The following is a 13380-nucleotide window of genomic DNA, read 5'->3' as shown; positions in this document are numbered from 1 at the left end:
CTTTGGGCCAGTCACAGACTCTCAGCCCAACCCACCTCACAGGGTTGTTGTTTGAGGATAAAATGGAGAGGAGGAGGGTTATGTACGCCGCCTTGGGTTCCTTGGAGGAAAAAAGGCGGGAGATAAATGCAATAAATAATAATAATAATAATAATAATAATAATAATAATAATAATACATCACGCCAGTCCTTTTCCAGCTTCATTGGCTGCCAGTCCAGGTCCGGGCCCGATTCAAAGTGCTAGTATTAACATTTAAAGCCCTAATCGGCTTGGGGCCAGGTTATCTGAAGGAACGCCTCCTCCCATATGTACCTGCCCAGATCTTAAGATCATCCTCAGGGGTCCTTCTCCGCGAGCCCCTGCCAAAGAAAGTGAGGCAGGTGGCTACCAGGAGCAGGGCCTTCTCTGCTGTGGCACCCCGACTGTGGAATGAGCTCCCTAAGGAGGTTTGCTTGGCACCTACATTATATGCTTTTAGACGCATAGAAATGCAATAAATAAATAAATAAATAAAATAATATAATAAACTGAAGGGGAGGATGTTTTCCAGTGGAGGCTGGTGGCTTTGATGTCAGTGGGGTGATAAATCCGCTCCGGGTTTCAGTCAGAACCAGTCAGAACTCTGAAACCCAGAACGGATTCGCCACCCCACTGGCATCAGAACCACCAGCCTCCCATGGTGCTTGCTCTCCTGCCCTGATGAGATGCTGCTAGAAATTGAACCTTGGCCTGAGATCCATCAGTGCTGCCCTAACATCAGCGTCATAAAACTCCTCAGCATTTGTATAGCACCTAGAATCATAGAATCATAGAATAGCAGAGTTGGAAGGGGCCTACAAGGCCATCGAGTCCAACCCCCTGCTCAATGCAGGAATCCACCCTAAAGCATCCCTGACAGATGGTTGTCTGTGCATTTTGTAGCTGTCATCCTCACAACAGCCCTGTAAGGTAAGCCAGTATTATCATCATCCCCTGTATTGCTGATGGGAGAATTGAGGCTGGGAGTGAGAGGCTTGCCTAAGGCCATTTGATGAGTTTATGGCGATGGCGAGATTCAAACTGGGGACTTCGTGGTTCGTAGCTCTCGCACTTGTAGGGACAAGCGGCAACTCTTGAGGGGGTGAGTGATTAGGATTGGGAGACTAGCTTGAGGTGAGGAGAATGGACCCTCCTTCCCTCCCTGCCCAAAGCTAATTTAAATCAGGGCCAGGGAGTTGCTGAGGTTGCATTTCCCCTCTTAAAAACAACACCGCAGGAAATCTGATCAAACTGGAATCTTCCCATCAAATCTAATTTCGTCTTTGTTCCAGAGAAGAACATAAGAACATACGAGGAACCCTGCTGGATCCATCTAGCCCAACGCTCTGTTCACACAGTGGCCAACCAGCCGTCGGCCAGGGAACAACAAAGCAGGGCATGGTGCAACAGCACCCTCCCGCCCATGTTCCCCAGCAACTGGTGCACACAGGCTTACTGCCTCGGAGGTAGCACACTGGAGAGGGTGCTTCAGATGCTCTCTCTCAGGGCTAGGCAGCCCAGTGCTTTCCAGATGTTTTTGACTACATCTCCCATATTCCCTGACCACTAACTGGGGTTGATGGGAGTTGTAGTCCAAAACATCTGGGGGGCACCAGGTTGGTTCTGTTGGAACCTGATTTGGTTTAGGAACTAGTTTTCCTCCGAATGAGCGATTGCAACTCTTTGAGACAGTGTGTGAGATCCAGAAGTTTGTCGCTTGGCTCAGAAACGCCTGCCTTGGCCTTTCCAGATTGCTGAATTTGCAAGAAAAGTTGTTAGGAAGTTCCCCGTCCTTGGACAGCTTGCTGGTTTTCCTACGCAGGCCTCTGACTCCAGAGACTCCAGAGAGGTAAAGGTCAAACGGCGACTGGTTCTCCCGTGCCAGCTTTTTCCTAAGCAGAGTTTCCCGTCTCTGTGCCAAGACAATCGCTTTACTGCGCCGAAATCTGGCTTTCGGTACAGGATGTTTTGGTTGACCCCAAAACATCTTGTACTTATCTCCCCTAACACCGAAGCAACTCGTGTTTGGGGAGACGGGGAAAGTGGGCTGTTCTCTGTTGCATCATCCTTACAGGAAGCTGGATACTGGCGGAGTTCGTACTCTTAACTGCTGTACTATCACTTTCCTGCCTGTGGGTGAATTCTTTTTCCTCTTCGCTGCCCATTCCTCCTTCCGCTTATGTCCAAGGGAAGAATATGCTTTTCCCCAGCTGCTGTTGTAATGCAGAATTCCCCAAACCGGGCCTCTTGAGATATTTTGGACTTCAACTCCCATCAGCCCCAGCTGCCATGGTCAGGAACGCTGGGAGCTGTAGTTACTGATGGGGGAGAAATGAGTTCAGTTTACCTTCTAATGTAAACCCACTTAATAGCGCACTTTCGAACCGGTGCGCAAACCGAAAATCAGCTCTGTTTGAAATTTGCACTTCTCTGAATTTTGTAAAGGTGGTGTTCTCCAACCGAAAAAAAAAATCCATACAAAACTGTGTATATTAGGGGAAATAACATTGAAAACTGTTTTTGCAAATTGGTTGCAAAAAATATGTATCTTAGGCAAAATGTATACAAAAATTAATGTGTTAGGATCTCATGGTTCCAATTTTATGAAAATGTGAGATTGGAAAAAGGAGAAACTGAAACATGACATTCTGATTAACAAACTAGCTAAAAGTGGGCTAGATGGAACAACTATTAGGTGGATCCACAGCTGGCTACAGAATCGGACTCAAAGAGTACTTATCAATGGAACCTTCTCAAACTGGGGAGAGGCAACGAGTGGGGTGCCGCAGGGCTAAGTCCTGGGCCCAGTACTCTTCAACACTTTTATTAATGATTTGGACGAGGAGGTGCAGGGAACACTGATCAAATTTGCTGATGACACAAAATTGGGTGGGATAGCTAATACCCTGGAAGACAGAAACAAACTTCAAAGTGATCTTGATAGGCTGGAGTGCTGGGCTGAAAACAACAGAATGAAATTTAATAGGGATAAATGCCAAGTTCTACATTTAGGGAATAGAAACCAAATGCACAGTTACAAGATGGGAGACACTTGGCTCAGCAATACTACAAATGAGAAGGAATTGTTGTAGATCACAAGCTGAATATGAGCCAACAGTGCGATATGGCTGCAAGAAAGGCAAATGCTATTTTGGGCTGCATTAATAGAAGTATAGCTTCCAAATCACGTGAGGTAGTGGTTCCTCTCTATTCGGCCCTGGTTAGGCCTCATCTAGAGTATTGTGTCCAGTTCTGGGCTCCACAATTCAAGAAGGACGCAGACAAGCTGGAGCGTGTTCAGAAGAGGGCAACCAGGATGATCAGAGGTCTGGAAACAAAGCCCTATGAAGAGAGACTGAAAGAACTGGGCCTGTTTAGCCTGGAGAAGAGAAGATTGAGGGGAGACATGATAGCACTCTTCAAATCCTTAAAAGGTTGTCACACAGAGGAGGGCCAGGATCTCTTCTCGATCCTCCCAGAGTGCAGGACACGGAATAACGGGCTCAAGTTAAAGGAAGCCAGATTCCGGCTGGACATCAGGAAAAACTTCCTAACTGTTAGAGCAGTGCGACGGTGGAATCAGTTACCTAGGGAGGTTGTGGGCTCTCCCACACTAGAGGCATTCAAGAGGCAGCTGGACAACCATCTGTCAGGGATGCTTTAGGGTGGATTCCTGCATTGAGCAGGGGGTTGGACTTGATGGCCTTGTAGGCCCCTTCCAACTCTGCTATTCTATGATTCTATGATTCTATGAAATGGAAAGATTTGTTCATCTCTAGCTATAGTCCAAATCATCTGGAAGGCACTTGGTTGGAGAAGGTTAATGTAGTGTCAGTTAGGAGGAAACCTAGGAACTTGCCTTATACCAGGTAAGGCAATTTGTCTGTCTACCCTTGTACTGTCAATTCCAAGGGTCCTCAAACTTTTTAGACCTATGGTCACATTTCAGAATTTGAGAAAATGCTGTCGGCACCACCTCAAAATGCTTAATACGTGGATCGCTACTTTGGCGTCTACCTGTCGTGTCTATGGCTCTTAGGCTGTGTCTTATTCTGCAAAATCGTTTATTTTGTGTCTGTTGGACATCACAGCGTCTCTTTAATAATGGTGTTGAATTCAGCTAATTGCTGGTAGTGCTAATACTTCTTTCGAACATATGTTTTGGCAATATCCAGTAGTTGCTTCTCTTTGGGAGGAGGTTATTACACAGATAAATTTTGTTCTGGAAGAGTCTTTAATATTCACCGATGTGGACGCTTTTTAAATTATTTACCTGCTTCATGGAAATTATGAGTCGGCATAAATGGATTCTCTGTGCCCTTTTGACAGCTAAAAGACTTATACTGCAACAGTGGAAGGATGAAACACTCAACTCCTATAATGCAATGGATTGAGGCTTACAACATTTTCAGTATTTGAATTGGTGGCATATAGACGCCACCTTCAAACAGATACTGATTTGGTCCACTTTTGTTGCAGAAATGCATTTGCGATTGCACATTTGTCAAGGGAACTGGACTCAGCCCTGGTTCTGGTTTCTGAGATTGCAGTGGGTTTTCCCTACACATTTCAAAGCGTAGCTTTGTAAATCACAAGCAGTGGAGTGTTGTTCTTTAAATGATGGCTACAATTCTCTGAAAATTATACCCTGTGATTATTTTTTTTTACAGTGCTCACATGGAAATGTAACATACTTCCATCAGCTAAATGGCTGGCAGGATACGTGTGGCTTATTTTGCTTTATTATTTTTCTTTTGGTATGCTTACACTTTTCCTAATCTGCCTAGTAAAACCAAGGACAAGTATGCAGAAAGTCTAATACAGAGATCCCGACTCTTTTGAATCGGTGGGCACACTTGGAGTTTTGGAAGAGTGCCTTGGGCGCTCTCACAAAATGGCTGGGGCTTGCCCATTCATAAAATGGCTGCCATGGTGGACATTGCCGCTCACAAAACACTAGTTTCCCAGAAAACAAACTAGTGAAACGTAAATAAGTTCAAGACAGAAGTAGAGACTGAACTCTTAAACACAAATGCATTTTATGAACTGAAAGATAGGTGGCGGTGAAGGGCATCACTTTGCTTTGCAGCCTGCCAGCCTCCCAGTTAAAAGAAAAAAAGTAATTTAAAACAAAGTTAAAACACTATGATCAACATCCAAGGCCTTCCTCCGAGTGCCTCTTCCAAGGCGGCCTTCACAGTGGTGGCCCCCTGACTGTGGTATGAGCTCTCCACTCAGGCCCACCTGGCACCTTCTCTCCTCTCAGGCACTTAGTGTCATATGATGAGGCACTGACGTCAGCTGCCTTAAGCAGGCCTCTTAATGTAATTTGTAACTGAAAATGTTTTTAACAATTAAATGTAACTATTTAAATGGTTTTACATTTTGTAGGTTAAAAAAATTCAGACCGTGTTATATTATAACGTTGTATTATGTAATGGCGAATAATGTAGTTTATATTTGTGTGCAAATCGTTGTGAACCGCCCAGAGAACCTTCGCTATTGGGCAGTATAGAAATAATTATTATTATCATTATTATAAATATAACGATTGGGAGAGGCAGGAGAGACACAAGGTTTAAAACCCCTATTTTATTTCCAAAATCTATTCTGCGCCAACTCTGCCTCTCCCAACCAGCCGGAGTTCATCTTCTCCGAGTAATTTTCGTTCCCCTTTCTCTTTGCAGGAGATCTGCGACGATCCCCACCTCTTCGTGGACGGCATCAGCTCCCATGACTTGCACCAGGGCCAGGTGGGCAACTGCTGGTTTGTGGCGGCCTGCTCCTCACTGGCCTCGAGGGAGGCCTTGTGGCAAAAGGTAAGAATGAGCCTTTCTTGGCCCCATCACGGGCCATTTCCCTTGTGGAGCAGCAAGACGTCTGGAGAAAGTTCTAGCCCCGTGTGGATCCGCTTCGTGAGGCCTTCACCCTGCTGAAGCCAGCTTCCTGCCAGCCCTTGACTTGTTTTGGTTTGCTTTTAAAAACACGTTGCTAGTGCTCATGATTGTGAAGAAAACTCTGGGGGAAATGTGAAGGTTCTCCAAACCGGCAAAGTTAGTGCGACCTTATGAAAAGGAGGACGGGGCTCCTGTATCTTTAACAGTTGCATAGAAAAGGGAATTTCAGCAGGTCTCATTTGTGTATATGCAGAACCTGGTGAAATTCCCTCTTGATCACAGCAGTTAAAGCTGCAGGAGCTATACTAGAGTGACCAGATTTAAAAGAGGGCAGGGCACCTGCAGCTTTAACTGTTGTGATGAAGAGGGAATTTCACCAGGTTCCCGATATATACAAATGACTAGGGCTGTGCACGGACCCCCCGATCCTCTTCTCTTCCCGATTCGCAACTTCTGGATCGGGCCCGCCTTGCTCCGCCTAGGGTCCGCTCCGTTCCGCTGCGGAGCTCCGGCTGGGCCGCAGTTGCGACCTGGTCTTCCTGTTTGAGTCCTCGGGCTCAGTTGAAGCAGCCGCGGGACTGTGGACGGATGCAAGTAAGACCCCCCCTCCCCCTTGCCCCCTTACCTGGTTCTGCCGCCGTCCCCGCACGGGCGGTGGCAGCAGGGCCAGGTAAACCCCCCTTACCTTTCATGCGGAGCTCCGGATCGAGGCGAAGGATCCGCCTTCACCTCGATCCACTCCATGACGCTCTGCTGCTCCCCCGATCCTCTTCGCCTCCGCCTTAAGGGGAAGCGGAGCCCCCCGATCCGCTTCTGCTTCTCCGGTCCGAGGAGAAGCGGATCACAGCCCTACAAATGCCACCTGCTGAAATTCCCTTTTCAATACAGCTGTTAAAGATAAAGGAGCCCTGTCCTCCTTTTCATATGGTCACCCTAGGCAAAGTGCTAGGAGAGGAAGGCCAGTGGTCAACACATCTGTTCTCCTTTTCTGCATTCCTGACCTCTTTCTCTCTTAAGAACATAAGAAGAGCCCTGCTGGATCAGACCAAGGGTCCATCTAGTCCGGCACTCTGTTCACACAGCGGCCAACCAGCCATCGGCCAGGGACCAACAAAGCAGGACATGGCCCCACCCATGTTCCCCAGCAGGCTTTCTGCCCCTGATACTGAAGGTAGCACCTAGCCATCAGGACTAGTAGCCATTGATAGGCTTCTCCTCCAGGAATCTGTCCAAATTGGTGGCTATCTTGTGAAAGGGAATTCCATAGTTTCACTACGCGCTGTGTAAAGAAGTCCTTCCTTTTATTTGTCCCGGATCTCCCACCCATCAGCTTCACAGGATGACCCCATTGGGTTCTAGTGTTATGGGAGAGGGAGAAAAATGTCTCCCTGTCCATGTTCTCCCTCATAGCTTTTGTTGCTTTTGTGATTGGGCTGAGGGCTAATTTTTTAAAAAATAGGCACATCTGTACTAATCCGTTCAGATAAAATATGATAGATGTTTGGAATACACGTTTTAAATCCCTGAATGTCTTTGCTCCATCCACCATCCCAGTCTTTGAGAAAATATTATGAATTCTAACCATCAACACCTCCCTCTCAGAAACAACTAACAATTCAGCATGAGGAGATGAGTTTTAGAAACCTATCTTCAATTTATTTCTCTTGGGGTAAATAAAGCAGATCTGTCTTAATGCAAGTGTGGTGTAGAAGTTAGACTGGGAGTCGGGAGATCCGGGTTCTAGTCCCCACTCAGCCATGGAACCCCACTAGGTGACTTTGGGCCAGTCACAGACTTTCAGCCCAACCTACCTCACAGGGTTGTTGTTGTTGTGAGGATAAAATGGAGAGGAGGAGGAGAATTATGTATGCTGTCTTGGGGTCCTTGGAGGAAAAAAGGCAGAATATAAATAATAATAATAATAAATAAATATATCCCCTATATAATCTGATGCAGAACCCTTTGGCTTGGGTCTGCTCTAATTTTATTGATATACCTTTCCCTTCAACATCTTGCAGATTATTTTTTTTTTTTAAAAAAAACCCACCACCTAGACCATTTCATGCACATGTAAAACCTTTATTTTTGCACACAGGTGGTTCACTCCCTTTTTTACTTCTCTTCTTCCCTGACAATCCCACCACAATTATACGTTGCTGAAAGTTCTTTTCTGTCTGCCGCACTTCACATTAATTTATTTTCTATGCATTTGTCCTGCACCGGCTTCTGAAACAAGGCGTGTTTGTTAAACTGACTGATGCCCACCTCTGTCCTTTTGTGGGCTCCCCAGAGGTGTCTGGATGGCCACTTGGGAACAGAATGCAGGACTAGACATTCCTTTGATCCAGCGGAGGCTGGTGTCCCCAATGTCAGTGGGGCGGAGAATCTGAAGCACCTTGAATAGCTCCCTTAGAGTTCTGACTGAAACCTACCCCACGGACACCGGAGCCACCTGCCTCCACTGCTTTTGATCTGATCCCGCAGGGCTCTTCTTTTGTTTCAGACGTCACAGCAGTAGACAAGCCACGCTTGTACAGATGTAGAAATATGTATACCTCGTCTTTCTTGTGCATAAATTGAACAGCTCAAGGCGGCTAACAGAAAGCCAGTGTGGTGTATGTTGAGATGAAGAGGGAATTTCATGCATAAAAATGACACCTGCTGAAATGATGAGCCAGTGTGGTGTAGTGGCTAAAGTGTTGGCCTAGGAATCGGGAGATCTGGGTTCTAGTCCCCACTCGGCCATGGAAACCCACTGGGTGACTTTGGGCCAGTCACAGACTCTCAGCGCAACCTACCTCACAGGGTTGTTGTTGTGATGATAAAACCTAGGGAGGTTGTGGGCTCTCCCACACTAGAGGCCTTCAAGAGGCAGCTGGACAGCCATCTGTCAGGGATGCTTTAGGGTGGATTCCTGCATTGAGCAGGGGGTTGGACTCGTTGGCCTTGTAGGCCTCTTCCAATTCTGCATTTCTATGATTCTATGAAATGGAGCGGAGGAGGATTATGTACACCGCTTTGGGTTCCTTGGAGGAAAAAAGGCAGGATATAAATGCAATAAATAAAATAAATAATATAGTTTTATGGTGTTTGTATTTGTGTTGTACCCCGCCTCGATCCAGAGGGAGAGGCGGGTAAATAATAATAATAATAATAATAATAATAATAATAATAATAATAATAAATAAATAAATAAATAAATAATAATAATAATAATAATAATTTGACCCTCTGTTAACAGGACCAAGCTCTCCCAGGGTCAACAAAGCTGGTGGCAGATGCTGCCCTCTAGTGGAAGCCTGCTGAATGTCTGCAAATTGCACTTCTAACGTGCCTTGAGGATTTGACAATAGCAGCCCCCCTTGCCAGAGGTTTTGCAGGATGCAGAGATTCGGGGCACATGGAAGAGGGGAAGTAAAGGACTATCCAAATTTAACTGTGTTTTAGTTTCCGGAAATCTCATTGACAGGTTGGCGCTTAACACCATGCCTGGGCAATGAGAGCCAGAAAGTCTGATTCAAAGGCTGGCTGGCTTTTCACTGAGCATTTATGTGGAATCAGTGGAAGCTGGTGGCTCCAATGTTAGTGGGGCAGTGAATCTACTCCAGGTTACAGTCAGAACCTGTCAGAACTCTGAAGGGTTCTGGTTCAGACTGAAACCCAGAGCAGATTCATAGTCATAGAATCATAGAATAGCTGAGTTGGAAGGGGCCTACAAGGCCATCGAGTCCAACCCCTTGCTCAATGCAGGAATCCACCCTAAAGCATCCCTGACAGATGGTTGTCCAGCTGCCTCTTGAAGAACTCTAGTGTGGGAGAGCCCACAACCTCCCTAGGTAACTGATTCCATTGTCGTACTACTCTAACGGTCAGGAACTTTTTCCTGATGTCCAGCTGGAATCTGGCTTCCTTTAACTTGAGACCGTTATTCCGTGTCCTGCACTCTGGGAGGATCGAGAAGAGATCCTGGCCCTCCTCTGTGTGACAACCTTTTAAGTATCTGAAGAGTGCTCTCATGTCTCCCCTCAATCTTCTCTTCTCCAGGCTAAACATGCCCAGTTCTTTCAGCCTCTCCTCATAGGGCTTTGTTTCCAGACCCCTGATCATCCTGGTTGCCCTCCTCTGAACGTGCTCCAGCTTGTCACTCCCCACTGACATTGGACCGTGTAGAATACTGCCTGCAATTAATTCATGATTGTTTTTCTTATTAGTATAAGCAAAACGGCTAGAAATTTAATTGTTTTTAAAAGTGATGGAACTTGGGTTATAAGAACATCAGGAGAACCTTTCTACTCCAGCTTTCTGTTCAGACAGTAGCCAACCAGCTATCTGTGGGAAATCCACAGGTAGGACATGAGTGGAACAGCACCCTCCCACCCATGTTCCCCAGCAACTGGTGTGCAAAGACATACTGCCCCTGATAATGGAGGTAGTATACAGCCATCAGGACTAGTAGCCATGGATAGCCTTCGCCTCCAGGAATTTATCCAACCCCCTTTTAAAGCCATCCAAATTTATGGCCATTGCTACATCTTGTGGTAGTGAGTTCCATAGTTTAATTCTGCGCTGTGTGAAGAAGGACTTCCTTTGATCTGTCCTGAATCCCCCACCAATCAGCTTCCTGGGATGACCCCACACTGTGCATAATGTTGTATAGCTCTGCCATGGGCCTCCTCAGTTGCCTTTCTTTCTTTCTTTTTTGTAGCAGAACAGTCCCAGATGTTGTAACCTTTCTTTATCCTTTTAGTTGCCCTTTTCTGAACTTTTTCCAACTCTAGAATTTCCTTTTTTAGGTGTGGTGACCAGAACTGTACACAGAATTTCCACGTGTGGTCATACCATAGATTTCTATAAGGGCAGTATGAAGTTGGCAGTTTTATTTTCGATTCCTTTCCTGATTCTGCCTGACGTTTTCATCAACCTCTTTCCTGATCTCTGAATGGGGGGCGGGATCTTGGATTAGGTAGGGCTGAGTTCACACAACACACTAACCCACCATGACCCACCTTGAGAATCATAGAATCATAGAATAGCAGAGTTGGAAGGGGCCTACAAGGCCATCGAGTCCAACCCCTTGCTCAATGCAGGAATCCACCCTAAAGCATCCCTGACAGATGGTTGTCCAGCTGCCTCTTGAAGAACTCTAGTGTGGGAGAGCCCACAACCTCCCTAGGTAACTGATTCCATTGTCGTACTACTCTAACGGTCAGGAAGTTTTTCCTGATGTCCAGCTGGAATCTGGCTTCCTGTAACTTGAGCCCCTTATTCCGTGTCCTGCACTCTGGGAGGATCGAGAAGAGATCCTGGCCCTCCTCTGTGTGACAACCTTTTAAGTATTTGAAGACTGCTATCATGTCTCCCCTCAATCTTCTCTTCTCCAGGTTAAACATGCCCAGTTCTTTCAGTCTCTCTTCATAGGGCTTTGTTTCTAGACCCCTGATCATCCTGGTTGCCCTCTTCTGAACACGCTCCAGCTTGTCTGCGTCCTTCTTGAATTGTGGAGCCCAGAACTGGACGCAATACTCTAGATGAGGCCTAACCAGGGCCGAATAGAGAGGAACCAGTACCTCACGTGATTTGGGAGCTATACTTCTATTAATGCAGCCCAAAATAGCATTTGCCTTTCTTGCAGCCATATCGCACTGTTGGCTCATATTCAGCTTGTGATCTACAACAATTCCAAGATCTTTCTCGTTTGTAGTATTGCTGAGCCAAGTGTCCCCCATCTTGTAACTGTGCATTTGGTTTCTATTCCCTAAATGTAGAACTTGGCATTTATCCCTATTAAATTTCATTCTGTTGTTCATTCTGAAGCCATGGCTGGTTATTGGGTTAATGAACCACACCGCCTGGTTAACTAGCAAGCACGTGGGAAAAGCTCTGTGTTCAGACCACATGATAACCCACGGTTCAATAACAACCATGGCTTAGCGTGTCATGGGAACCCAGCCTAGGACTCACTAACTTCTTCCCCTCTCCTTTAAACGCCTTGCCAAGGCTTCTTCTTTGAAATGAACTCTTGCGACTGATGGGCTGTGTCTGTTTTATTTTATTTTATTTTATTTATTTATTTATTTATTTATTACATTTATATACCACCCCATAGCCGAAGCTCTCTGGGCGGTTTACAACAGTTAAAAACAGTAAACATTAATAATATATAAAATTTAAAACCATCAAAAACATAAAACAACAGTATAAAAACAACAGTATCCATTTAAAAACAACAGTTCTGGTGTGCGTTAAAAAACAAACTTAGCATTGTTAAATGCTGTTAAATGCCTGGGAGAAGAGAAAAGTCTTGACCTGGCACCTGAAAGATAACAATGTTGGTGCCAGGCAAGCCTCATTGGGGAGATCATTCCACAGTTGGGGGCCCACCACCAAAAAGGCCCTCTCCCTTGTTGCCATCCTCCGAGCTTCCCTCGGAGTAGGCACTCGGAGGAGGACCTTAGATGTTGAGCGCAGTGTACGGGTAGGTTCATGTCGGGAGAGGCGTTCCGTCAGGTATTGCGGTCCCAAACCATGTAGGGCTTTATAGGTTAAAACCAGCACCTTGAATTGGGCTCAGAAACGTATAGGCAGCCAATGCAAGCGGGCCAGAATTGGTGTTATATATCCAAACCTCCTTGTTCCAGCTATCAATCTGGCCGCTGCATTTTGCACGAGCTGTTGAACGCAGACTGAATGATTAACTCTCAGCAGGGTTACTTATTTATTTATTTATTTATTTATTTATTTATTTTATTACGTTTATATACCACCCCACAGCCGAAGCTCTCTGGGCAGTTTACAACAATTAAAAATGGTAAACATTAAAAGTATACAAAATTTAAAAACCATCAAAAACATAAAACAACAGTATAAAAACAACAGTATCCATTTAAAAACAACAATTCTGGGGTCCATTAAAAACAAACTTAACGTTGTTAAATGCTGTTAAAATGCCTGGGAGAAGAGGAAAGTCTTGACCTGGTGCCGAAAAGATAACAATGTTGGCGCCAGGCAAGCTTCATCGGGGAGATCATTCCACAGTCGGGGGGCCACCACTGAAAAGGCCCTCTGCCTTGTTGCCATCCTCCGAGCTTCCCTCGGAGTAGGCACTTGGAGGAGGACCTTAGATGTTGAGTGCAGTGTAGGGTAGGTTCACGTCGAGAGAGGTGTTCCATCAGGTATTGTGGTCCCAAGCCATGTAGGGCTTTATAGGTTAAAACCAGCACCTTGAATTGGGCTCGGAAACGTATAGGCAGCCAATGCAAGCGGGCCAGAATCTTAAGGAACAAAGTTTTTTTCCTCTGCCATCCCTGCTTTGGCTGCCGGTCAATGCAGCTTGCAGCACCTTCTCATGGTTTGACTTCCTTCCTAGGAAGCATTTCGTGCAGCTCTGCACACGGCCTCCCTCTCCGCTCCCAGCTCTTTGAGCCTGGGAGGCCCCATTCAAGCCGGAGAGGAGGCCCCGCGGG

General features: G+C 46.0%; 1 protein-coding gene across 1 annotated transcript in view; it reads left to right on the top strand.

Annotated features, from left to right (window-relative positions):
- CAPN5 (calpain 5) overlaps positions 1–13380 on the top strand; it is a 101503-nt gene that overhangs the window by 45079 nt on the left and 43044 nt on the right. The window contains exon 3 of the mRNA XM_063127244.1: positions 5708–5839. Within this exon, the coding sequence (XP_062983314.1) occupies positions 5708–5839 (132 nt within the window). The remainder of the gene's footprint in view (positions 1–5707; positions 5840–13380) is intronic.

Source organism: Elgaria multicarinata, chromosome 5 (genome assembly GCF_023053635.1).
Source record: "Elgaria multicarinata webbii isolate HBS135686 ecotype San Diego chromosome 5, rElgMul1.1.pri, whole genome shotgun sequence".
In the NCBI taxonomy this organism is placed as follows: domain Eukaryota; kingdom Metazoa; phylum Chordata; class Lepidosauria; order Squamata; family Anguidae; genus Elgaria; species Elgaria multicarinata.
This window is presented reverse-complemented; position numbering and strand designations above follow the sequence as displayed.